Raw genomic sequence first — 27,719 nt, 5'->3', positions numbered from 1 at the left:
CAGAAAAAAGAGGAAAAATACTATTTATAATTATAATAATAATAATAAAGGAAAAGGAAAAGGTTGCAGAAAAAATAAAATAAATAATAATAATAATAATAATATATAATATATAATATATAATATTTAAAAAAGGAAAGGTAGCAGAAAAAAAGAGAAAAAGAAAATAAATAATAATAATAATAATTAAAAAAAATATGAAAAGGGAAAAAGGAAAAGAAACAATAAGCGTCTGTTTTCACACATGAACTCACTCTGAGATTAAATCAGAATAAACTTTATAAAGTATTTAAACAGATTTCATATCAGGAATCTGATCTGCTGACACAAGCGAACACAAACATACAGATAAAAAAAAAGATAAAAGCACAGAATTTAGCAATAACAACTAAACAACAGGAGGACGTTCAAAGGTTACAGATAGAGAATATAAAACGATCTCTGTTTGTCTTTGTTCTTGGTCTGACTCCGATGTTTGCGTTCTCACACGCAGCCCAGCCCGTTAACGTCTGGATCATTTGAGGTTTGCATGTGTTAAAGGGGCTTTAATCTGTGTGAAAGGGGCTTTAATCTCTGGTTCACAGCAACAGACGTCAACAACCTTCTGTAAATAAAAAAAAATAAAAAAAATGATCAAGAGAGAAAAAAGTAGAAGAAACAAGAGAGAAAATAAAATAAATAATAATAATAATTTAAAAATAATTTAAGAACGAAAAGGAAAAAATAAAATGAATAAAAACAATAATAAAAATTAAAATTAAAAAGTAGAAGAAAAATAAGAAATTTAAAAAAGAGAAAAAACGAAATAATAATAATTTAAAAAATAAAATTAATAATAATAATTATTGTAAAAAAAAAAGGAAAAATAGCAGAAAAACAGAGAAAAAACTAAATAATAATAATAATAATTAAAAATGAAAAAGTAGCAGATAAAGAGAAAATAAAATAAATAATAATGATAAAAAATAAATTAAATTAAACAAAAATAAAATGTATACATATATTTACATACACATACACGTTTAAATAATATTTATCTTCTTCTGCTGTTGTGTACGCTATTATTATTATTATTATCATTTTTTTATTATTATTATTATTATTATTATTATTATTATTATTATTATTATTATTATTATTATTATTATTATCATCAGATGTTAAAGTTTACTGGATGCATTCATTTTCTCCAGAGGACGAAGCCTTTCACCGCGTGACCTTTCGTTAAACAGCGTTAAGCAGCGTGACACACGTCCTGCAGAGATGTTTCTCTGACAGACGACAGTGTAGAAACAAATATCTGCTTTTCTTAAAGTTACCTTATTTTAAATTATTTTAAATAATAGTGTTTTTATGTCACTGCGACTAAAATAGGCTTTTATTGTGAAGGAGCAGGACTGTTGGTGTGTATCTGACCTGGACTTTGCCTATGCTGTAAAAATTTATGTTGGTTGTTTAGCAGATTATCTTTGCACACACACACACACACACACACACACACACACACACACACACACACACACACACACACACACACACACACACACACACACACACACACACACACACACACACACACACACACACACACACACACACACACACACAGTGCTGAGTCACCATGATGTAATCGTGGTTTTGTCAGCAGCTTTATTACGTGCACAAAATATTAAGTTGGAAAACACTGAAACATTGAACTTTAACTTTATTTCTGTCTCCGTAGACCAATCGGTTTACTTCAGTGAGCCGTGACAGAACACGCAGGGTACAACGAGGACAAATCACAAAAGAACTAACATCAAAAACAGAAATAATAAGTAACTGCAGAATACGAATACATAAAAACAAACACACAGGGAGAGTTAAGTGTATAATGACCATGTATGTTAACACCAAACTGCACCAAAGGGCGTCAATTTCACCTGTCAGCTGCTTTAATCTGTTATTATTTATTCATTTATATCTCCTTTACTTCATTAAACTCTGGTTTGGTATTTACACATATTGATATTGTCACATATCGTCATCTGCGTTTACCTATTCTTATTTCTATTTTCACATCTATAGAGCAGATTTACACTGAAAGCAGAATGGACACATGTTTTTGTTTTTTTAGATTTTATTGATTTTAAGCAGAAAAGAACATAAACAACATAAAAGTGTTCTCCGTATTCACAAAACTATCAAAAATGGAAGGAAAATAAACCAAAATAACTTAACAGGCAGCTCACGACTGTTCTTCGCCCAACAAGTAAAAAAAAAGAAATAATAATAATTTAAAGAGAAAATAGGAAAAAATTGCAGAAAAAAAGATAGAAGAGAAAAGTAATAATAAAAATAATTAATAATAATGATTAAAAAAGAAAAAATGAAGAAGTAGAAGTAAAATTTGCAAAAAAAAAAACATAATTATAATTAAATAATTCAAATAAATAAAAAACGAAATAATAATAATTATTAAATTAATTAATAAAAAAAGAAGAAAAAGGAAAAGGAGAAACAAGAGAAACAAGATAAAAAAGAGAAAAAAGAAAAGAAATACTAAAAATAATAATTAAAAAGGAAAAAGGAAAGGTAGCAGAAAAAAAGGAAAAATAAAAGAAATAATAATAACAATAATAATAAATAATAATAATAAATTAAAAAATGAAAAAGTAGAAGAAAAATAAGAAAAAAGAAATACTACTAATAGTATTAATAGACATACTAATAATAATAATTCAAAAAGAAAAAAGGAAGATTATCAGAAAAAGAGAAACAAGAAAATAATAATAATAATATTAAAAAAATACAAAATAAAATAAATAACAATAATTATAATAATTTAAAAAATACAAAATAATAAAAAATAATAATTTTAAAAAGAAAATAAATTAGAATAATTATCATACAAAAGAAAAAAAGGAAAATAAATAATAATAATAATAATAAAAAAATATATAAATAAAATGTATACATATATTTACATAAACACGTTTAAATGGATGGAGGATGTAACAAAGCAGACCTCCCCTGTGACCCCGACTCTAACCCTTAAACCTTCTGCAGGTACTGGCGTCGTAAGCTGGGGCTGGAGGTCCACTACTCTCACCGTGGAAGTTACCGCTTCTGTTACAGCAGCCGCGGGACGCCACGGGGCGCCACGCCGTCACTGCTGCTGCTGCACGGCTTCTCTGCCACCAAGGACATGTGGCTGCCCGTGGTCAAGGTAACACACACACACACACACACACACACGCACACACGCACACACGCACACACTGCTCAGCACAGATAGCCGTCCTCCATAGAGCTGCGTCTGTTCATATATAAATATTATTATTATTATTAAAGATAGTGCAGCTTGTTGTTGCTCATGGAGGAATTGTTGTGTCTCTGTAAATCATGAAGTCACAGAGTTTGGTCTTGACCTGCTCAGTGTGTAAAGTGTCTTTTGTTATGACTATAAATAACATTAAATAAAATTGAACTGAACTGAATCAGCGTTGGTTTTGAGGCGGGTTTAAGTGTGACGCAATTAAATAACATGGCGGCTTCTGTGTATAAAATGCACGTGGCTAACTAGCAAGCAGCTCGCTAACGCTTTCTTCTCTTGGTTCCTTCTGTTGAACATGGACCGGACACCTGAAATTGTGCCTTTGATCCGTAAATTCACGTTACACAAACGGCAAATATCCTTTACTCACATGTTGTTTACTTTCTGAGCTTTGCCTCCACGCTGTCAGGACGTCATACGCTTCGTTGATCTGGTTGGTTGATTTGGCCCGTATGTTGGTGACAGACAGATGGTTTATCCAATCAGCAACCAGTATTTTCGCCCCTTCCCAAAAGATCTCCAGACAAGAGTTCCCAGATATTCTGAGCAAATGAGCACCATGTGAATCAATCCGTCTGGCAGAGTCAGGTTAGAGGTTAGTTTGTCTAATGGGATAACGCAACTATCAGTTATCAGTCACTGTAGTTCTGTAACACGATGCGTAATATTTTTGCAAGGAAGATTAGCGTTAACGTCATCAGTGTAAACCGTGGGTGTCAAAGTCAAGGCTCGCGAATGAATGATCTTGGCCCCCCGGATGATATTTGATTAGTAATAGAACCGGCCCACACGCCACAGCCGCCTGCTGGTGTTTTTCACGCTCCAAAACTACATTACCCACAATGCAACGGTAGCCCGCGAACTCACTGCAGCGCCGCAAGTGAGCCGCTTCATTATTCATCAGCATTCAGGGCAGATGTCAACTTTGAGCAACCCCCCTCCCCAATAACGGCTAAAGGGAAGGTGAACGATGAGCACAAGATGTTTCAAGCACATGTTCACAAAGCTGTGTGTCTTTATCATATTTTTGCTGTTTGCCTGTTGAAAATGTTTTCCTTGAAATAACTAAAGTCATAAGAAAATATTGCTTTATTCATGTTATGTACAGGACAAGTTTGTTTTTGTCTGTTGGAAAATGTTTTCACTTAAATTACTGACAGATACAAAAATATTGGATTATTCATTTAATCATTAAATAAAATACAAACACTGTGTTAGGTCTTGGTTCAACAGGTTATATGCATCATTTTAATATGTTTTAATAAACATTGAACCAGTCCGGCCCTCGGCTTGTAGCAAATTTGTTTCCTCTGATGTTTTTGACTTTGACATCCCTGATGTAAACAAACAAACAAAGTTGCGATGCTCAGGGAGCGTCAGAGGTGAGGCAGGGGGAAGAGGGTGGGACTTTGGAGGGTTGCGGAGTTGTTCATGTCTAAATCTCTACTTACGACTGTGCGACATGCCAGAGAGGTAAGAACACACTGTCTTAGAAATGTAACATGTAGAGTGTGTATATTTCTCAAACACACACCGTCTGCTTTGAGGGTTCTTCTTTTTGTCACTCTTTGTCAAGCTGATCCGAATTAGTGAGTCGTTAATGCAAAACCGTTTTATTTCAGCTGGTCTTTGTTTTGTTTTACCCTCCAGCATCTCCCCAGAAACCAGCATGTGGTGTGTGTGGACATGCCGGGGCACGAGGGGACGAGTCGCACCAGCGCCGAGGACTACAGCATTCAGGGCCAGGTCGGCCGAATCCATCAGGTGTGTGTGTACGACTGTGTGTGTGCGTGTTGTTGTTGTTGTTGTGCAGCTTCCTGAAGTCTTGTAATCAGGGTGAGGTTGCCAGGTTTGGTACCACAGAGGAAAAAACAACTAAACCTGTGCTGAGTCACTGAGTTGAGACGTCAATCAGCCAATCAGGCGCTGGGAGAGGGCACGTTTTTGACGCGCTTCAATGTATCTCCCTGTTTAAGTGCACATGAACACAGAACAACAGACCCTGTGTTGTTATAGCAGGTGAGACGGCAGTTTATCACACGCTGTGACGCACCTGTGCCCGTGTAGCGTCAAACTGATGCGCTGCTGATAAACTTACATACAGACAAAATGAACGGCTGCTACTGGCAAACGTAACGGCACAGAAGCACTGAACACCTCTCTCTCTCTCTCTCTCTCTCTCTATCTCTCTCTCTCTCTCTCTCTCTCTCTCTCTCTCTCTCTATCTCTCTCTCTCTCTCTCTCTCTCTCTCTCTCTCTGTGCAGTTTGTTCAGAGTATCGGTCTCGACAAAAGACCCTTCCACTTGGTCGGGACATCGATGGGTGGGAACGTCGCTGGAGTGTACGCTGCCCGTTACCCCTCTTACCTGTCGGGTGTCACCTTGGTCTGTCCAGCAGGTAAACCCGCACGATCAGCGTTTCCTTTCAGCGTTCAAACCTCAGACTGTCTCATGAAGCAGAATCACAGACCCTCTCTTCTTCCTCTTCCTCTTCCTCTTCCTCTTCTTCTTCCTCTTCCTCTTGTTCTTGTTCTTCTTCCTCTTCCTGTTCCTCTTCCTCTTCGTCTTGTTCTTCCTCTTCTTCCTCTTCCTGTTCCTCTTCCTCTTCGTCTTGTTCTTCCTCTTCCTCTTCCTCTTGTTCTTGTTCTTCCTCTTCCTCTTCTTCTTCTTCTTCTTGTTCTTCCTCTTCCTCTTCCTCTTGTTCTTCCTCTTCCTCTTGTTCTTGTTCTTCCTCTTCCTCTTGTTCTTGTTCTTGTTCTTCCTCTTCCTCTTGTTCTTGTTCTTGTTCTTCCTCTTCCTCTTGTTCTTGTTCTTCCTCTTCCTCTTGTTCTTGTTCTTCCTCTTCCTCTTCTTCTTGTTCTTCTTCCTCTTCCTGTTCCTCTTCCTCTTCGTCTTGTTCTTGTTCTTCCTCTTCCTCTTCTTCTTCTTCTTCTTGTTCTTCCTCTTCCTCTTCCTCTTGTTCTTGTTCTTCCTCTTCCTCTTCCTCTTCTTGTTCTTCCTCTTCCTCTTCCTCTTGTTCTTCCTCTTCCTCTTGTTCTTGTTCTTCCTCTTCCTCTTGTTCTTGTTCTTGTTCTTCCTCTTCCTCTTGTTCTTGTTCTTGTTCTTCCTCTTCCTCTTGTTCTTGTTCTTGTTCTTATTCCTCTTGTTCTTGTTCTTGTTCTTGTTCTTGTTCTTGTTCTTGTTCCTATTCCTCTTCCTCTTCCTCTTCTTCCTCTTCTTCTTCTTCTTCTTCTTCTTCTTCGTCCTCCAGGTCTGGTTTATCCCACAGACTCTGAGTTCATCAGTCGTCTGAGGGAGATGGAGAAGACTCAGCAGCAGGAGTCCATCCCTCTGATCCCCACCACTCCTGAGGAGCTGGAGGACATGATGAAGCTCTGCTGCTTCACCCCCCTCAACCTCCCCCGACAGGTACAGCGCTGTGCGGCCTCACCACCTCTGACACGCCCGACAAATGACAGGAAACGTCTCTCAAAGCCTGTTTTCAGACTGAACGTGCTCCAGGTCTTAACCCTCAAATTTACTAACTCTTAACAACAGCTGTTTGTGTGTGTGTTGCCAGGTCATGCGGGGTCTCCTTGACAACAGGATCCCCAACAATGGTTTCTACAAAGAAGGTCAGTGTGCAGATGCTTCTCCTCCTCGCAGATTATCCTGAAGTGATGCTAAACTCTTTTAATTGGTTAACCATCTGTTATTAAAGTGAAATCCCACCGCAAAATCATCCCCATGGTCTTTTTCAGCACTTACATTCATCAAATCATCCATCAAGACAGTTTTTTTTTTGTGTATGAACTGTTAACGGAGAAATCCTGGAGAGTCGCTAACAGCCGGACGTGGCTAACACTGATTAGCTCGGGGCAGCACGGTGAAGGCATTCAAACGTCTTTTTTAACCACTAATGCTGCTCAAAATAACACCAAACCTCTGCAGCAGCATGAGAAGAGTCCCTACACACAAAACACAGCACCAATGGGCTCCTTCCTCTGGGATTGACTTTGGTAATCCACTTGAATGGACTTTACTATGAGAGGAGCTGGTACAGGGGCCAGTTGGTAAGTCTTTAAAACACTCTTTTAATAAACTCTGGGTTCACTAACTACGCTGTTGGTGCTGTGTTTTCTGTGTAGGGACTCTTCTCATGCTGCTGCAGAGGTTTGATGTTATTTTCAGCAGCATTAGTGGTTAAAAAAGACGTTTGAATGCCTTCACCGTGCTGCCCCGAGCTAATCAGTGTTAGCCACGTCCGCTGTTAGCGACTCTCCTCGATTTCTCTGTTAATAGTTGTTACACGAGAAAAACAGTTTTTTTTTACGCATGTAAGTGCTGAAAAAGACTGTGGGATGATTTTGCGCCGGAATTACACTTAAAAAAACAAAGTAGAAGTGATTGTAATTACTTAATTAGTAAAACCTGTTGTCAGGTTTTTAAGATTATTTTTAATAATTGTTGCTGCATTTGCTTCTAATATGCTGCTGTGTGTGTGTGTGTGTGCGCGTGTGCGCGTGTGCGTGTGTGCGTGTGTGTGTGTGTGCGTGTGTGCGTGTGTGTGTGTGTGTGTGTGTGTGTGTGTGTGTGTGTGTGTGTGTGTGTGTGTGTGTGTGTGTGTGTGTGTGTGTGTGTGTGTGTGTGTGTGTGTGTGTGTGTGTGTGTGTGTGTGTGTGTGTGTGTGTGTGTGTGTGTGTGTGTGTGTGTGTGTGTGTGTGTGTGTGTGTGTGTGTGTGTGTGTGTGTGTGTGTGTGTGTGTGTGTGTTCAGTGTTCATGGAGATCGTCGGGGAGAAGTCTCGTCACTCGCTGCAGGAACACTTGCATCTGATTTCATCACCTGTGCAGGTCATCTGGGGGAAGGAGGACCAGGTACAAACGAATCACAGCGTTTAAAAATGTCATTTCACAGAATAGATGTCCGTAAAAACTGGAAAGGTAGGACTAGCTAGGAAAGAAGTGTTACCCAGTGACTGCAAGCGTTACTGTTTAACCTTGCAGCTGTGTCTGCGAACTGCCAGGGAGTGAGACTGAAGACGCCAAAGAGGGGCCGTGGCCTTGGCGTGTTCCTCAGAGAGGAAGTCGTTCAGATAACTGACCCCAGCAGTAAAATCTAACAGAGAGTCCTCTAATTCACAGCTCTGCACTAAAACACAGAGGGATTGACCATTAACTACACAAACTATCTAGGGAAATGAGACGGTTAGCATGCAAACGTTTGTTAATAGGCACCAAACCAAAAGCTCAAGCTGATGTGAAGGTTTTAGTTTTTGCTAGGGGCGACCCCGAATAGTCGACGATTTGATCCGAGGAGCCTGATTTGACGGCGAATCTCAGTCGGATCGTCCAAAATGTGGTTATGCAACAATGGATTATTCCATTCTGGCTCTGGGGGTGCTGAACGTCTGATTTACCTATAGATGCTTGGTCTCTCCCAATAAACAATGATAAATAGCCTATTTGAGTTTAAATATAAGCCTATTAATAAATACTGTTGTGAAAATAACTCATGTGCTTTTAAATTATCTCCTCAGTGTGCGGGAATAACCCCCTCCCCCTCTCTGGCTGGGCTTTAAATCTATCTGGGCGCCAGAAATACAACAGTCTGCTTCTGTTTAATCATCAGCATCATTTAAATGAATATTTGCCCATTTGTTGTTTTTCATTATAGACGCTCAATCCAACAGAGTCTGACACAGATACAAACAAAACATATTTATGTTATAACAACAAATACTTTTAATTAGATGCTCCTATCAGAAATCAGAAATCACATCTCTCAGTAACCCTCTACCTGACAGGCGTGACCGCGCAGCGCTGGACTCACGTGCACCCACCGGCGTCTGCTTCATGTCCATGGCTCTCCACCGGATCAGAGGGTTTTTCATGAGCAAAAAAACCCAAAACGATGCGACGATTATTTGACTTTGAACATTTTTAGTTTGAGACACCCCTAGTTCTTGCAGGTATTGATCATACATTCAAAATTGTTTTTTAATGACCTGATTATGGCTCTAAAAAAAAGGATCACAAGAGTTATTGCACTTCATCCTGAGGGGAACACGACGCATGATGCAAATTTCATGGTAATCCATTCAAACGTTGTTGACTCATTTCACTCAAAACCAGAAATGTTAGAACTGGTGGTGCTAAAAAAAAAGGAAGAAAGAAAGAAAGAAAGAAAGAAAGAAAGCCTTTATTCATCCCGCAAGGGGAAATTTAATTTTTTTTTGTTATTATATTATTCATGTTACACACACAGGCCCGAAATACACACACATGTACAGACAGGACCTATACATGCAATTAATGGAGAGATGTTAGAGCGAGGGGGCTGCCAATGGATCGAGCAGTTGGGAGTTCAGTGCCTTGCTCAACAGCACCTCTGCAGTGCCCAGGAGATGAACTGGCACCTCTCCAGCCACCAGGCCACGCTCCATTCATGTTCCACACAGGGACTCGAACCAGCTACCCTACGGTTCCCAGCAGAGTCACCTGAACTACTGCCGCCCCCTTGTCACTTAAAAAGTAATTTAAAAAATCAGAGGATCAACTGATTCATCAGGATTTATCCTCAGGGGAACATGAATGTCTCTAAAAACATTTTTTATAATATTTTTATATTTCAGACAAGCAGCTAAAAACACGTGTCTGTTGATCACTAAAGGAATGAACCTGCCTTCTGTCTCAGGTGGTGGACGTGTCGGGGGCGGGAGTGCTGCAGGCGACACTGCCAAACTGCCAGGTGACGGTGTTGGACAACTGTGGTCACTCTGTGGCGTTGGAGCGGCCCAGGAAAGCCGCCACGCTCATCATGGACTTCCTGTCGCCGCAGGAAGTCAGCGGTGAAAACACTAAGAAACTTTCCTGAAGAAAACCGTCGTGACCTCACTGTGGATGGCGAAGGCGACGTGAAAAGTGAAGAGGATCTTTTTACAGTTTGATATAAAGAGTTTTCTATGACACGCACAAAAGTCGGAAGACAGAAAGTTAAATATTCCTGAAGTTTTTTAAACACACAGCACCGTGCAGGAGGCTGCGGTCTGTTTAATGTTGACTGAAAACATTCCACGTTGAGATTTTGCACATTTCTCTTTAAGAAAAACACGTATTTCAGTCTCTTGTTTCATGTGAACGGCAGGTGTTTTTTGTGAAGTCTACTGCTGTGAACCGACTGTATATTTAACCTCGTAAAAACACAATCAGATCAGATTTAGATTCAGAAAATGTGCTGTAGGTGAATAAAGTTTGATAAATGAAGTGATTCAATGACGTCAGCATCTGCACAACACGTGTCTCTGGACTACAGAAATAAATCTGAAGATAAAGTTTCATTGATTGTTTGTAAATGTGTCATTTGAGTCTTTGCATGTTGTAGCACGCCAACAAACCACGTCATCAAGAGTAAATTATTTTCCAAGATTTCCCATCCACCAAACTGAATACATCTTTTTTTTGCATTGATTTGCACAGATGGGATAAAAGAGTATGAAAAGTAATTCTCTCAAAAAGATAGGTTTGATAAAAGTAAAATGAATTCATGATGCGTCAAAAATGAGGAAATCCTTTCATATTGTTGTGGGAATTTTGGATATTTGTAATTCATAATCATAGTTTTGTCAGGTCAGACACAGTTCAGTGTCTCCTCTGTCTCACATTCTTAATGGATAATGCAAATAACTAACTCATGATGGTATAATGGCATATTTGTGCATCTGCACCCTGTGTTAGAGACCTTGTGATGAGAGGTTCAGAATTGTAATGTCTAAGGCATGTTTTTTGTTTGGTCTACAGACGTCACCCAACCAAGGCTTAGCATCTATTCTTTTAATAGGCTGAGCACCAGTGGGCTCGGGGTCATTCCTGCTAAACTCTGAGCTTTGTGAGGAAGCAGGAGTGAACGTATTTTTGTCTGCAGAGGAAAATACTTTGTCAAAATAAACCGCGGATAAAAAGATGATCCTGTTCGTTGATCCAATGTACTAAATCTACTTTTTATTTATTTATTTTTAAAATTAATTTAGTCAATGTACTAATTCTACTTTTTATTTATTTATTTTTAAATTAATTTAGTCAATGTACTAAATCTACTTTTTATTTATTTATTTTTAAATTAATTTAGTCAATGTACTAAATCTACTTTTTATTTATTTATTTTTTAAATTAATTTAGTCAATGTACTAAATCTACTTTTTATTTATTTATTTTTAAATTAATTTAGTCAATGTACTAAATCTACTTTTTATTTATTTATTTTTAAATTAATTTAGTCAATGTACTAAATCTACTTTTTATTTATTTATTTTTAAATTAATTTAGTCAATGTACTAAATCTACTTTTTATTTATTTATTTTTTTAAATTAATTTAGTCAATGTACTAAATCTACTTTTTATTTATTTATTTTTAAATTAATTTAGTCAATGTACTAAATCTACTTTTTATTTATTTATTTTTAAATTAATTTAGTCAAAGTACTAAATCTACTTTTTATTTATTTATTTTTAAATTAATTTAGTCAATGTACTAAATCTACTTTTTATTTATTTATTTTTAAATTAATTTAGTCAATGTACTAAATCTACTTTTTATTTATTTATTTTTAAATTAATTTAGTCAAAGTACTAAATCTACTTTTTATTTATTTATTTTTAAATTAATTTAGTCAATGTACTAAATCTACTTTTTATTTATTTATTTTTTTAAATTAATTTAGTCAATGTACTAAATCTACTTTTTGTTTTAAATGAATCTAGTCAATTTACTTTACCTACTCTGTAAAGTGTTCTAAGATAACTTTTGTTATGATTTGGCACTGTAAATAAAATTGAAATAAATTGAATTATATATATTTACAGTATAAACAGAACAAATAATAATAATAATAATAATAATAATAATAATGATAATAATAATAATAATAATAAAATAAGATAATATATTCCCTTTATTAGTGCCACAAAGGGGAAATTTCCTCATGAACCTTTTCAAAGATGTAAACATAAACATTCCAAAACAGTCTTACGTCATTTCCTGTCGAATGTACGTGAATGACATCAGCTGACAGGAAGTTAACAAGGCCGTTGCCTAGCAATGGAATTCCGTTGAAAAGGTCTATTACAGCAGCAAAGTGGATAGCAAGCATATAGAAGTAGCATCAATAAGAAAAAACAGATTGTAGAATTATGAACAGTATAAAAACGGGGAAATATAGAATATAAGAATAACAGGAACAATAAATACAATTTATTTTTATTTGAAATGTTGTTAAGGTACAACATAACCATAGTTACACATCATTTTAACATGATATTATAATTATTATTATTATTATTATTATTATTATTATTATTATTATTATTATTGTTTTTTTTGTGTGTGTTTCTTTTAAATGTATGTATTTATACTTATTCCGCTGAAATGCCGGAATTTCCTGTAACAGACGGATCTATCTCGCTATTTAGACCTCTTTGGCATTTCCGGTTGTGAGCACTGCGCATGCGCGGATCCCCTGGCACGCTGTAGGACACGCAGTTTGTCTCTAAATGTTGATGTTTGGTGAGTTAAGTTATGGGAAAAACTCTATTTATTTCGATATTTTTACAATCACAAACAGAAGTTAGCTGTTGTTCTTATCTGTGAGTGTAGCAGCTACGAGCTAACGTGGCTAATGTTATGCTAGCTTAGTGTTTGACCTCCTGTTAGCTAGTTTCAGGGGGTAAACATGTGTTTTAAAGGAAAATATATGTTAAACAGGGTTCATACAGGTGCTTGAGATACTTTAAAATGCATGAATTTTAATGTTGTGACTTCAAGGTTTTAAAACGTGCTTGAATTTTGGATAAAGTCCTTGAAATTGTATCTGTATTGAGTTTATTTATCAACAAATAGATGTAAAATAGACATTTAATTTAATTTCTCAGTCTTTTGGTGTTACAAAACACAATTTGAGTGGTATAAAGCACAACACCATCTCTTTTAATGGGATAAAAAGGTGAAATAATTATTTTTAATACGTATTTGTAGAAATATGGAATTTATCACAGCCCCAAGTGCTGGAAAATCTTGAAATCGGACCTTAAAAGTGCTTGAAATTGTACTTGTATTGAGTTTCTTTCACAATAGCTTTAGAATAAACATTTAATTTAACTTATTTTGGTATTACAAAACTAAATTAGTTCACAAATAAGAGGGAAAAAACCTGTAACAACAAATATACAATTAATTCTGGCTGAAAAGGAGTCGAAAGAAGTTTTCACTTTTTTAATATTACTCCTTTTTCACAATTCAGTAATTGCTGTATATAATTCTGTATATAATCTATATTACTAATCTACTTTATGTACAATTTTTAAATCTAACTATACAATAAAACATTTTATAAATTTGTAAATAACATATAATCTATAATGGGAAAAAAAAAGGGGAAATAATTATTTTCAATATGTATTTGTAGAAATATGGAGTTCATCACAGCCCCAAGAGCTGGAAAAGCTTGAAATCGGACCTTGAATTCGCTTGAATTGTATCTGTATTGAGTTTATTTAACAACAAATAGCTGTAAAATAGACATTTAATTTAATTTCTCAGTCTTCTGGTGTTACAAAACACAATTTGAGTGGTATATAGCACAACACCATCTCTTTTAATGGGATAAAAAAGGTGAAATAATTATTTTTAATATGTATTTGTAGAAATATGGAGTTTATCACAGCCCCAGGTGCTAAAAAAACTTGAAAATGACCTTGAAAGTGCTTGAAATTGTATCTGTATTGAGTTTCTTTCACAATAGCTGTAGAATAGAAGTTTAATTTAACTTCTTTTGGTATTACAAAACTAAATTAGTTCACAAATAAGAGGGAAAAAACCTGTAACAACAAATGTACAATTAATTCTGCCTGAAAAGGAGTAGGAAGAAGTTTTCACTTTAATCTCTAAACCCCTTTTTCACAATTCAGTAATTGCTGTATATAATCTTTATTACTAATCTACTTTATGTGCAGTTTATATACATTTATATATACATTTTTATAAATAACATATAATCTATAATGGGATAAAGAAAAAGGTGAAATAATTATTCTCAATATGTATTTGTAAAAATATGGAGTTCATCACAGCCCCAAGTGCTGGAAAAGCTTGAATTTGATCTTGAAAGTGCTTGAATTGTATCTGTATTGAGTTTATTTATCAACAAATATCTGTAAAATAGACATTTAATTTAATTTCTCAGTCTTCTGGTGTTACAAAACACAATATGAGTTGTTTATAGCACAGCACCATCTCTTTTAATGGGATAAAAAAGGTGAAATAAATATTTTAAATGTATATTTGTAGAAATATGGAATTTATCACAGCCCCAGGTGCTGGAAAAGCTTGAAATTTGACCTTGGGAAAGATGTACGAACCCTGGTTAAAGGAATACTCCGCCTTGGATGCCAAGTGTGTTAGATGTAAACTTCTAAGAGAAATAGATGCACAATAAAACATAAAAACAATAAATGACATTTATCCTTGTGGTGAATTCCCAAGAATTTAATTTGGGCTGTAATGAATCTGCTTTTTGTAAAACAGAAGTGGAAACTCAAAACTTCTCTTGCAATCTACCTCTGCGCGTGCGTGCGTGTGTGCGTGTGTGCGTGCATGCGTGCGTGTGTGTGTGTGTGTGTGTGTGTGTGTGTGCCACTCCTGACTTACAACAGTGTGAGACTTGGTTTCATCATGAAGGACAGAAAACTCAGTTATAACATAAATAACTTGGTTAAACTCACCAAGATACTTTCTAAACAAACGTTTCTACATTTTTAACAGAACTGCAGCTTTTACTTAATTTATAAAACGTATGAAATCAGAGAAAGCCCCATTGCTGCCTGACAGTTTATCAACTTTAACTTTGGATTGATCCTCTTTAAGAAAATATGTTTTATTTATTTTCTATTGCTTTACTTTCTATTATTGTTCTTTTTTATTTAAACGCTCAGTTCTGAAAGCAACAACTTTTGTAATTGCATTTAAATTTGCTTATTTTTATTGTATTTTGCAAACAAAACATGTATTTGATGTGTCGAGACTGAATAAAATGTGTAATATTATAAACGTTACTCTGAAGTTATCAGAGTTTATGATGTTTGTGTTTCAGAGTGCAGTAAACTAAATTTGAAGTTGCATCAAAGAATATATTTTACCACTTTGTTGCAAGTGTAAATGTTACCAGAAGTGCTTTTATTATTATTATCATTATTATTATTATATTATTATTTTATAATCTGTTTCAAGTCAGATTTTAAACTACTAGAGACATTATACAGCATTTTATTAAAGATCTTATTAGAAAACAGTTTATATTGACAGTAAGTTTTTATTTTTAATTATTTTTTAATATATATATAACACTCGTCCTAGGCAACAGAAAACAAACAATAAGTTAAATGAAACAAAATAATTATTGTCCATATTATTTATGTTATTGTGAACATTTTATTACTTGTTTTATCGATAAAATGTCGCAAAATAATGAAAAATCGCCCTGAAAAATGTTATTTAGAACCCAAAGTGTGATGTCTTTAACTAATAGCATAATAGAAACACTGAGTTTTGTAATAATAATAATAATAATAACTTTATTTTGTATCGAACCTTTAAACAAATAAAAGTTCACAAAGTGCTTTGACGGACAGGAGAAATCGAGGTATTCATATAAACACATCAACAACAAGGTGAGAGGAACGATAGGACGCTTTTAACATGAGTAACGAATAATAAAAGTTAAATTAAGAGACGATAAAGTGAAAAACACTGATAAATAAACTGTATTTGATGCAGAAGTTTTCCAGAATGAGCATAAATGACGATGTAGTTTGTTGCATCGCTGCATCTTTACGATAAAAACCCAAACGTGTTGAGTTTACGTTGATATTATCATGTTTCAGCTGGTGAAACACACGAGGGTGCTTTGTTTTTCAGTGTGACGTCCGCTGATCCGCTTTAATAGAATGAGTCACGTCGACAAGAAGGACGGACCTGCAGTTTACCAACGGGTCGTGTTGAAGAACGCCGCGCCGTACCATTACATGAAGGTCCGCCTGTAAGTCACCATGGTTGTTTTTTGTTTTATAACTGTGTTTTTTAATCATTATATATTGTTTTCCCTTTTATTGTTTCTCCATAAAGCCGTATACACATGTTTTCATATGTATATTATGGTTTTTATCTATAAAAAATAACAAAAATGTGTATTTTTACATAATAGAGCGCTGCAGGGACGACATATTCACAAGTTAGCATCGCCGTGATTCCCTCGACAAAAAGCCAATTTGAATTTTCAATTAGACGCCGATCAATGAGTCCTGACCCCAAGTGAAGGAGTTCAAGTACCTCGGGATCATGTTCACGAGTGAGGGGACGATGGAGCGTGAGTTTGGCCGGAGAATCGGAGCAGCGGGGGCGGTGTTGCAGTCGCTCTACCGCACCGTTGTGACGAAAAGAGAGCTGAGGAAGGCAAAGCTCTCGATCTACCGGTCAATCTTGGTTCCTACCCTCACCTGTGGTCATGAAAGCTGGGTCAGGACCCAAAGAACGAGGTCGGGGGTACAAGCGGCCAAAATGTGTTTCCTCAGGAGGGGGTCTGGAGTCTCCCTTAGAGAGAGGGGGAGAAGTTCAGCATCCGTGAGGAACTCGGAGTAGAGCCGCTGCTCCTTAGCGTTGAAAGGAGCCAGTTGAGGTGGTTCAGGATCATCTAGTAAGGATGCCCCCTGGGCGCCTCCCTAGGGAGGTGTTCCAGGCACGTCCAGCTGGGAGGAGGCCTCGGGGAAGACCCAGGACCAGGTGGAGAGATTAGATCTCCACACTGGCCTGGGAACGCCTCAGGATCCCCCAGTTAGAGCTGGTTAATGTGGCCCGGGAAAGGGAAGTTTGGGGTCCCCTGCTAAAGCTGCTGCCCCCACGACCCGACCCCGGATAAGAGGCTGAAGATGAGATGAGATGAGATGAGACAGAAGGTTGTCGACGTCTGTGGCTGTGAACCAGAGATTAAAGCCTCTCACACAGATTAAAGCCTCTTTCACACAGATTAAAGCCTCTTTCACACAGATTAAAGCCTCTTTCACACATGCAAACCTCAAATGATCACAGACTGAGTCCTTAAAGAGGAGGAGCAGCAGACGTCCTCCTCTCTCCAAACACACGCCAATCCCGACGCTGCATCGTCTCTGTTGTGGCGTCGAACACAAGCCGGTCGTAATCCTTTCCACTTTGTATTAAAACGTCATTTTATTTCTTTAAATCCTCCTTATCTTTTTTCTTTTCTGTTGCAGCCAGTGGCCTCTTCATGCAGCAATACGCCGCCACATTCTTTATTTCTTCTTCTCGTTTTTTATTTTGAGGGCGCACTCACACTGTCGTTCTGTACCGGGCCAAAACCGTTTTTTCAGCTAAAGCCTAGTACCTTTAAGCAGATTGAGTGCACCAGCTCCGCGCATAAAAGCCGACAGCCGTCCACGGCCCGCTTGAAAGAGGTGGGCTTTAGCGGAGCCGTTTGCACATGCTCAAGCACGTGTACGAGCACGAGCACGAGCCCTACGGCAGTAGCGTTATGTCCGCCTGTTCGGACATGTAAATAGAAGGACGGACCATGTGCGGACATTTAACAACAACAACAATGGCGGTGAAAGGTTCACGTTGGTGTGATGCGGAGGTGGAGTGTTTACTGCAGATTTGGTCGATGAAAATATTCAAAAACAGTCGAGGACTATGGAAAGATTTGGAAACAAAGCCACACATCGCGATCAATGCGTGTGACGTGTTACGGCGTGATGACGTATGGACAGCAAGAAGCATTGGCCGAGGCCCGGCAGCGTGAGTACAAACGGGACTGGGGCGCGGGGGGAGAGGGAGGGGGGACAAGTACCCTAAAGCCCGGGTCGCGGTGCGGAAGGACAGTGTGAGTGCGCTCTGAAAGTCCAAGAAAATGGCTTGGCAACAATAAGCGACCTGATTAGTCAACAACACACACTAGCTCAGTGTCATGTTGTCTTAATGGCTACACGCCAACGTGGCAGGAAGACGGACATTTTCACTCGCCAATCACAAAAGTTACCCGTGTTTGGTGTGAGGGCGGGCGCCAATTTCATGCCCTGGTTGTACGTTGATGATGTCTGTGTTTTCAGCGCGCTGGAGGATGAGTCTACCAAACTGAGTGCCGTTGAGCTGAAGCAGTTCATCATCACAGGTCTGAACGGTCTGTACGGAGAGGTGAGGTCATGAACGCCTCGGGGACGTGTTGAGCTGATGCTTAAATTTACAGAAAATCAATCAACTGTTAATTTTAATAATTTATCGACTGCCGACGTATTTCTTCAAGTTAAAAACACGGGTTTTCTTTATCTCGTGACCGTAAACGCTCTAGTTTTTCTCTATTTCTTAATATTTTATTGACAAAATACACGATACAACAAATGAATCAGCAGATTTCTCTGTGTTTCACTATATATTTTTTATTTTTTTATTATTATTTTCCCCCTTTCATGTCCTATATTGTTGAATAACTGTAAGAAAGCCTCTCAGTTCCCTTTGCGTGTCCTTTATATTTAATTTAATGTCTTTTAAATGTAATCTTCTTGTTTTTTAACGTGCTAAATAAAATAAAAAGTAACAGTAATTGCAGGTGTATTTTAGACACGTAGCAGTAAAGTTGTTCTTCTCTGTGTTCAGGTGGGAGCCGCGTTGACCTTTGACCTGTTGAAGTACGATGAAGACTCCCTCACGGCTCTTCTGCGCGTTTACAGCAAGTGAGTTCAGCAGCAGGAGCTGAAAAAGATGTTTTTGTTTGTTTTTTTGCATTTACGCACCAGAAACAGCTTCGGTGATTATTCCAGAACATTTCTGCAAACTTGCACGGAGCGGAGATGATGAGGAGGGGGGGCGAGGAAGAAGAGAAGGAGGAAGAGGAAGAAGGAGGCAGGAGGGGGAGGAGGGGGAAGAGAAGGAGGAGGTGGAGGGGGAAGAAGAGGAGGGAGGAGGAGGAAGAGGAGGAGGGGGGTAGAAGGAGGAGGTGGAAGAAGAGGAGGGGGAAGAAGAGGAGGGGGGCGAGGAAGAGGAGGAGGGGGAAGAAGAGAAGGAGGAAGAAGGAGGCAGGAGGAGGAAGAGGAGGATGCAGGAGGAGGAAGAGGGTGAGGGGGAGGAGGAGAAGGAGGAGGTGGAGGGGGAAGAAGAGGAGGGAGGAGGAGGGGGAAGAAGTGGAGGAAGAGGAGGGGGGCGAGGAAGAAGAGGAGGAGGGGGAAGAAGAGAAGGAAGAGAAGGAGGAGGGGGAAGAAGAGGAGGAGGGAGGAGGAGGAGGGGGGGAGAAGGAGGAGGAGGAAGAAGAAGAGGGGGAAGAAGAGGAGGAGGAGGAGGAAGAAGAGGAGGGTTCTTCTTCCTCTTCCTCCTCCTCAGACTGGTTGGAGCTGATAGGAAAACAACAGTAACTCAGATCTCCACTGGTTAAACAGAGGAACGCAGGAGAGCATCTGTGAACACACAACACCACCGACTTTCTACAGAGAGGGAACAGACGACCACACTGACTCTTTAATAAGCACCAGGTGCGCCTAATAAAGTGTCCGCTGAGTGTATAATGTGTGTTTGTTTGTGTGTTTGTTTGTTTGTTTTCAGGGGTTTGGTGAAGCTGTGGAGCTCCTTGACTCTGCTGGGCTCGTACCAGAACCAGGCCTGTGCCTTCAGAGTGCTGCAGGTGAGAAAAATGGATCTTTACGTTGTGAATCAGCTGCTGCGGGACGGTTTAACTCTCTCTGGACTAAACAGAAGTGTCTCTATTTCAGTAATTTAATTTGTGTCTGTGTCACGGCAGTGTGGGTATTGTATCTGACGCTTTTGCGCCATTTCGCGGATTTCGGCACGTCTCCGCTGTCGTGACACAGACCTGGATTGAAACGAGTAAAACATTGTTTTAAAGTCATGGTATGAATTTAAACACTAATATTACACTGTATTTCTCCAGGGTTCCCAGGATCATGGAACACCTGGAAAAAGTCACAGTATTTCAAAACAGTCTAAGAATTAGTAAAATATGTGAAAGTCATGGTATTTTGTTGCTTTAAATTATATTAATTGTTGCGGGATCTCAGTGGATAACCTTCTACGTGTGTGTATATATATATATATATATATATATATATATATATATATATAAATATATATAAATAAAATAATACAATGTGTATCGGCTGTTAGACTCTAGAGAGCTGTGAAATATTCAGAAGTATGTCGGCTTTATACTTCATCTCATCTTCAGCCTCTTATCCGGGGTCGGGTCTCGGGGGCAGCAGCTTTAGCAGGGGACCCCAAACTTCCCTTTCCCGGGCCACATCAACCAGCTCTAACTGGGGGATCCTGAGGCGTTCCCAGGCCAGTGTGGAGATATAATCTCTGGTCCACGGTCTTCCCCGAGGCCTCCTCCCAGCTGGACGTGCCTGGAACACCTCCCTAGGGAGGCGCCCAGGGTTCATCCTTACCAGATGATCCTGAACCACCTCAACTCCGAGTTCCTCACGGATGCTGAACTTCTCCCCCTCTCTCTAAGGGAGACTCCAGCCCCCCTCTTGAGAAACCATTTCGGCCGCTTGTACCCGCGACCTCGTTCTTTCGGTCCTGACCCAGCTTTCATGACCACAGGTGAGGGTAGGAACCAAGATTGACCGGTAGATCGAGAGCTTTGTCTTCCTCAGCTCTCTTTTCGTCGGTGCGGTAGAGCAACTGCAACACCGCCCCCGCTGCTCCGATTCTCCGGCCAAACTCACGCTCCATCGTCCCCTCACTCGTGAACATGATCCTGAGGTACTTGAACTCCTTCACTTGGGGTAAGGACTCATTCACTACCTGGAGTAAGCAATCCACCGGTTTCCTGCTGAGAGCCATGGCCTCAGATTTAGAGGTGCTGGCTTTTTACTTATTACATACACATAATAAGAGGTCATATGTGGGAGTCTTGCTCTGGTCCAGATTTGCAAACACGTAAAAAGCTCAGTACTGGAATCCACCTGTCAAATCCTGACCTGACCTGTCACCCAGGAAGTGGCTGAAGTTGATGCAAAGTGACAGAAAGAGAACCGGTTTACCCTGTTGCTATCAGTCCGCTGCATTCTCAGCTCCAGAACGATGTTTGTAGAACTTGCTCTGCAGATTTTATCAGTCTGAGTGAAACAGCAAAGATCTGCTGTTCGGGTCGGTAACACCCTAACGAGTGCTACTTACTGAGGAAATCTGTGATATTAGTTGACAAAAAATGCGTCTTGGTTGATCAGCTTTCAGTATGGCGTCCCTTGCTCACATTTGTCACATTTTTGATCATTGCTTCAATCGCAGGTAGCAGCCGAGGCGGCTAGCTAACTGAAGCTAACCCGGCTCAGCCTACTCTGCTGTTGTGCCAAATCAGGGGTGTCAAACTGATCCAGTAAAGGGTCGCTGTGGCTGCAGGTTTTCATTCCAACCAAGCAAAAACACACCTGACTTGTGTCATGCAATCACCTGAACTGCCTTCACACAGTGGATTTGTTGGACCAGGTGTGTTTTTGATTGGTTGGAATGAAAACCTGCAGCCACAGCGGCTCTTTACTGGATCACTGTGACACCTGTGCTAAATGGAAGTGATGCTAGTGCTAACAGGGGTCTGAATGCTTTTAAAAGAACAGAACTGAGCTCTCAGTGGAAGTGTGTGGCTCTTAAAAGAGCCGTTGTGTTGTAGTGAGATCAGGCCGTCAGTGATTTAACGTCCGTAGCTGTACAGGTGCTGCCCGGTCTCTAGTAGATCAGACGGGTATAGGCTTCATTCTTCACTGACACCTTTCTTCTTCTTCTTCTGGATTTTAGGCAGACTAGAAGCCTCAAGGCATGTCGCTGCCACCCACAGTTCATAGTTATGTCCATTATATTTTATCCTAATGAACAGTCTGGTTTCCCCCAAGGTCTGCAACAATGGCGGCTTCGTTGAGCCCGGTGAGCCTCTGGATGTCTCACCGAGAACTCTGATGACGCTGATTGGCTGTCGCAGCACAGCTTCATGCGATGTCGCTTAAAAAGTTCAAATTTTTCAACATCAAGCGACACACACGATTAAGCGTTAGACGCGATGGACGCTTTATCGCATCGCCCTTAACGCTCAGAACCCGTTGCCTGAAGCAACATTGCGTGTCATCGTGTCATTTACATTGATTTTGAATGGCTACTCGACGCTTTCATTGCCTCCATCGCTTTTGGTGTGAATGCACGTTGAGACAATAAAGACAATAGAAATAAAGTCTCTCTTTCTCTTGTGTCCACTTCAGGTGTCTCCGTACCTGCTCGCACTGACAGGAAACAGTCGAGAGCTGCAGCTGGACTGAAGGAGGACAATCTTCAGGATGAGTTTCACGTGGAGTAGCATCTTTAATAAACAGAGACTGCGTCTGTCCCCGGCCTCCTGCCGGCTGCTCCACGTCGGCCAGCGAGCCTCCCTCACCAAAGCGTTCTCCTCCCGCGATGTGGAGCTGTTCGCCGAGCTCACAGGCGACACCAACCCCCTCCACCTGGACGCGGCGTACGCCAAGACAACTTCCTTCGAGACGCCCATCGTCCACGGCGTCCTCATCAACGGGCTAATCTCGGCCGTGCTCGGCACCAGAATGCCCGGCCGTGGCTGCGTCTTCCTGTACCAGGAGATCCGCTTCCCGGCGCCGCTCTACATCGGCGAGGAGGTGCTAGCCGAAGCCGTGGTTAGCAAAATCAAGATGTCGTTCGCCTTCATTGCCGTGACGTGCTCCGTCAAGGACAAGGTGGTGATGGAGGGGGAGGTGATGGTGATGATGCCCGAGGACCAGCAGAAGAAAGACTGAGAGGACGAGGACGAGGATGTGACAGTCGCAGGGATTTAAAAATGGCCGCTGCAGCTCGAATTTGCTCGGAGCTGTAATTTTTTGTTGTTTATTGATCCAGAACTTTAATGCTGGAAACAAAAAGGTGCGTCTGGACAGAGCAGCTACCAGAGAGACGAGTCAGTCCATCAATGATTTCATTTTTAGTTTAATGTGTCAGATCTGCTCTGTATTTGGTTTAATGCGTGGAATTAAAACTTTAAAACTTTATATTTTATCGCCAGTTATCTTTGAATTTATCAAATCCTTTCCATGTATTTTCACTGAGCATATTCTTGTTTTAAATATATGAGATTTATTCATTTGATGGGATGAACGCACCTCATCACCTATAACATTCCCCCAGAACACCAACCTCTGTCTACAGCAGGAGGCACTGTGCTGAAAGAGGTTCATGACCTCAAGTCCCTGGGCTCATGGGTCAACTCAACTGAGCAAGATCTAAAAGTGAGGAAGGCACTTGCGTGGAGGGCCCTGAACGGGATGACCAGTGTAGGGAACTCCAATCTCCCTCGCCAAATCAAACTCAGCCTCTTCTACGCGACAGTAGAGTCCGTTCTCCTCTATGGCTGTGAACGCTGGACCCTTAAACCAACCCTAGAGAAGTCCCTGGACGGGTGCTACACCAGGATGTTGCGTGCGGTGCTGAACATCAGCAAGAACGCACATGTGACCAACATGATCCTGTATGAGGGAACGACAAAAAGACACAAAACAACGCCAAATCAAACTCAGCCTCTTCTACGCGACAGTAGAGTCCGTTCTCTAATGGCAGTGAACGCTGGACCCTTAAACCAACCCTAGAGAAGTCCCTGGACGGGTGCTACACCAGGATGTAGCAGTGCGGTGCTTAACATCAGCAAGAACGCACATGTAACCAACATGATCCTGTATGAGGGAACACCAAGGGTGAGTGGAAAGATCGCTGTAAGGAGAATGAGACTTGCAGGGCACCGCAAAAGACACCCAGAACTGTCAGCCAGCAAGCTGGTGCTGTGGGAACCGACACGCGGGCGCCGGTCCAGAGGACGTCCCACACTAACACACGTGGACATACTCAAGAGGGATGCAGGAGCCCAGAGTACCAGCGAACTGGAAAGATGTGTGGAGAATCGGGATGACTGGAGACAACGATGGACGGCTCGACTGAGGACGACCTAGAGAGACCCCTGGAGTTGTACCAACTCTTTTTTGAGGGGGTCCCACACAGAAAACAGACAGTTTAGATACAGATTCACTTAAGATACAATGATAATAGAAAAATAGATAATAGAACAAAAACAAAAACAAGATAGATCAATAAAAATAGAGACCGTCAGAACATTACACGAACATAATAAAAGGGATAAAAAAAAGGATTCATGAGTAAAATGTTGACCTTCATATAAGAATAAGCACAGACAGTGACAGTAACTGTGGTGTAGTGGTTATCACTGTCGCCTCACAGCGAGAGGGTTCCTGGTTTGAATCCCGGCTGGGGCCCTTCTGTGTGGAGTTTGCATGTTCTCCCCGTGTCTGCGTGGGTTTTCTCCGGGTTCTCCGGTTTCCTCCCACAGTCCAAAGACGTGCAGGTGTTCGGTTCATTGATGACTCTAAAATTACCCGTAGGTGTGAATGGTTGTCTGTCTCTATTCGTCTCTATGTGTCCTGTGATAGACTGGCGTCCTGTCCAGGGTGGACCCCGCCTCACACCCGATGTCAGCTGGGATCGGCTCCAGCCCCCCGCGACCCCGACAGGGACAAGAGGTTGAAGATGAATGAAGTCAAATTATTTTTAAACCCGTAAGTTTATGAAGGCAAACGAATGTCTATAGGAAACTGATTCCAGTCTGAAGGAGCCCTAAACATAAAAGCTTTTTTACCAGATTGTTTATGTATGTAAAAGGTGAGCAGAGCTTCTGAGTGAATAGAAATTAGATGTGTAGTAAAATAGTTTGAGGCAATAGGAACAGTCTAAATTAATATATCTCAACAAAAAGCTGTAAAAATGAAGTTGACGTCTGTATTTGTCTAAGGGAAGTTTGAGTCTGTTAAACATTACACAGCGACGGGTTAAAAATGTCGGGGAAATTCACTCTATTATTATTAATCATGTTACACACACACAGGCCTGAAATACACACATGCACAGACAGGACCTATACATGCAATTAAGGAGAGATGTTAGAGCGAGGGGGCTGCCAGTGACCAGCGCCCCGAGCAGTTGGGGGTTCAGTGCCTTGCTCAACAGCACCTCTGCAGTGCCCAGGAGATGAACTGGCACCTCTCCATCCACCAGTCCACGCTCCATTCGTGGTCCACACAGAGACTCGAACCGGTGACCCTACAGTTCCCAGCCAAGTCAGATACATTTCAAATCCTCAAACAGGCTCTTAACGCACATTTGTAACCCAAACCCTCTGACTGCTCTTTTTTGGCTCCCTGTCTAAAAATCTGCCCATTACTACCCAACGTGTCGTAGCCTTTACCACCCTGCTCGCCAGATGTAACATTCTCCTTAAATGGAAACATGTTTCTCCATGACTCATGACAGTTGCATACGTGAAATTCTACAATGTCTAAGGTTAGAGAAGTTAATGTTTTCACAGAGGGGATTTTTGACAGCACTCCACCAAACTTAGGACCCACTAATCACTCTTATTAGAATTAGTCTCACTGCTACTCCTGATGATGCTGAGGACACTTCCTAGTGCTTTTTTTTAATTAATGTATTTGATTTTAGTATTATTGACAGTTTTTTACTTTATTTTGTAGATAGATAGATGGAAGTCTTTATTGTCATTGTGGCAGAGCAACAATGAGACTGGAACAACTCTGCTTGGTGTGTGGTAAAAGTAAAATTAAGGCACAAATTAAAAATGTAAAAACACAAGAACACCAACGACAACACACAATATTGACTTATTCTTTTCTTTATTGATCCTTTGGGATGAACTCCTGCAAGGTGATTGAGTTTTCAGCAGTTTACAAAAACACAAGGGAGGTGTAAAAAAATACAGTATATGTTAACCAATAAAGTATATTAAACAAAAAACAATAAACTCTTAGTCAGATATATATGAGGTAGATTTTACAATACAGGTAAAATAAAATTCACAGAAAGTTAAATCAGTGTAAAATGTATAAGATAAAATATGTATGAGGCGTTCTTGAGCCTGTTGGTCCTACACTAACAATATAACTTATTAACCTTGTTAAAGTGCAAAAAGTTTCCATCAGAATCAATATTTTACTGTATATACATTGTATATGTGTATGGATGTTGTATAAAAATACTATTTACTCTACGGGGGAATTGTTGGGTCTATGTAAATCATAAATAAGTCATAGAGTGTGGTCTATACTCTGTAAAGTGTCCTGAGATAACTTTGTAATGATTTGGCACTATAAATAACATTAAATTGAAATTATTTACAAGAGAAGGAATGTATAAATATATCACACAGGTATGAGAGAGTGAGACTGATGGGACCTTTGATGATGTGGGATGGACTTGGGCTTATAAAGCACCTTTCTAGTCTTCTGACCACTCAAGGCGCTTTCGTGGTGTTTGTCACATTCACACTGATGGCAGTGGACATCTACAGACCATCTAATTTAATCATTCACACCACATTCACACACCCATGCGCAGCACGGGGAGCAATTCAGGGTATCTAAACACTTATTTATGCATTTATTTTTGTATGCATTCATTTATTTATGTATTTATTTATTTATTTATTAAGGAGTTAATGTATATATTCATTTATTTATGTATTCATTTATTTTTTCCTGTATTTATACATTTATTTTTGCATGTATTCATTTATATATATACATTTATTTATTCATTCATTTATTTCTGCATTCATTTATTCAGTTATTATTCCTTTATTTAAGAATTTGTTTATTTATAGATTAATTTATTTATTCCTGTATTTAAACATTTATTTATTTATTTATTCCTATATTCATTTATTTATTCCTGTATTTTAACATTTATTTATTTATTCCTATATTCATTTATTTATTCCTGTATTTTAACATCTATTTATTTATTCCTATATTCATTCCTGTATTTACACATTTATTTATTTATTCCTATATTAATTTATTTATTCCTGTATTCAAACATTTATTTATTTATTCCTATATTCATTTATTTATTCCTGTATTTAAACATTTATTTATTTATTCCTATACTCATTTATTTATTCCTGTATTTACACATTTATTTGTGCATTTATTTAATTACATATTCATTTATTTATTCCTGTATTTAAACATTTATTTATTTATTCATATATTCATTTATTTATTCCTGTATTTACACATTTATTTGTGCATTTATTTAATTACATATTCATTTATTTATTCCTGTGTTAAACTTTTATTTATTGAGTCTTGGGTCAGGTTTAGTCCTCAATCACTGCTTGATGATGAAAGCCATGACATGTGGTTGAAAGCGTCTGAAATAAGAAACAATCTCGGCCTTGCGTTGTGAATTTTTTGGTCAAACTGTTTTGTATTTTTGTGTA

General features: G+C 39.2%; 2 protein-coding genes across 3 annotated transcripts in view; both read left to right on the top strand.

Annotated features, from left to right (window-relative positions):
- LOC310965116 (monoacylglycerol lipase abhd6-A-like) overlaps window positions 1-10,495 on the top strand; it is a 14,023-nt gene extending 3,528 nt beyond the window's left edge. The window contains exons 3-9 of the mRNA XM_083938532.1: window positions 3,049-3,208; window positions 4,967-5,080; window positions 5,582-5,714; window positions 6,567-6,724; window positions 6,876-6,930; window positions 8,071-8,171; window positions 9,991-10,495. Coding sequence (XP_083794658.1) covers window positions 3,049-3,208; window positions 4,967-5,080; window positions 5,582-5,714; window positions 6,567-6,724; window positions 6,876-6,930; window positions 8,071-8,171; window positions 9,991-10,170 — 901 coding nt within the window. The 3' untranslated portion in view covers window positions 10,171-10,495. The remainder of the gene's footprint in view (window positions 1-3,048; window positions 3,209-4,966; window positions 5,081-5,581; window positions 5,715-6,566; window positions 6,725-6,875; window positions 6,931-8,070; window positions 8,172-9,990) is intronic.
- Window positions 10,496-12,775: 2,280 nt separating this feature from the next.
- On the top strand, window positions 12,776-23,392 carry rpp14 (ribonuclease P/MRP 14 subunit). 2 transcript variants are annotated; one of them, XM_083938687.1, is made up of 6 exons: window positions 12,776-12,856; window positions 16,262-16,382; window positions 18,463-18,547; window positions 19,007-19,083; window positions 19,946-20,024; window positions 22,615-22,794. In XM_083938687.1, the coding sequence occupies exons 2-6, from the start codon at window positions 16,291-16,293 to the stop codon at window positions 22,669-22,671; spliced, it is 390 nt and encodes a 129-aa protein (XP_083794813.1). In that variant the 5' UTR covers window positions 12,776-12,856; window positions 16,262-16,290; the 3' UTR covers window positions 22,672-22,794. The 2 variants fall into 2 exon arrangements, with proteins under 2 accessions (XP_083794813.1, XP_083794812.1); XM_083938686.1 differs by lacking the exons at window positions 12,776-12,856; window positions 16,262-16,382; window positions 18,463-18,547; window positions 19,007-19,083 and having other exon boundaries at window positions 19,952-20,024; window positions 22,615-23,392.
- The last annotated feature ends 4,327 nt before the right edge of the window (window positions 23,393-27,719 follow it).

The sequence above is a fragment of the Echiichthys vipera genome (assembly GCF_963691815.1).
Source record: "Echiichthys vipera genome assembly, chromosome: X".
Classification (NCBI taxonomy): domain Eukaryota; kingdom Metazoa; phylum Chordata; class Actinopteri; order Perciformes; family Trachinidae; genus Echiichthys; species Echiichthys vipera.
This window is presented reverse-complemented; position numbering and strand designations above follow the sequence as displayed.

Bases quoted from the DNA above. Each gene is read 5' to 3' on its own strand.
- rpp14 (XM_083938686.1), top strand. From the start codon at position 22,690: ATGAGTTTCACGTGGAGTAGCATCTTTAATAAACAGAGACTGCGTCTG.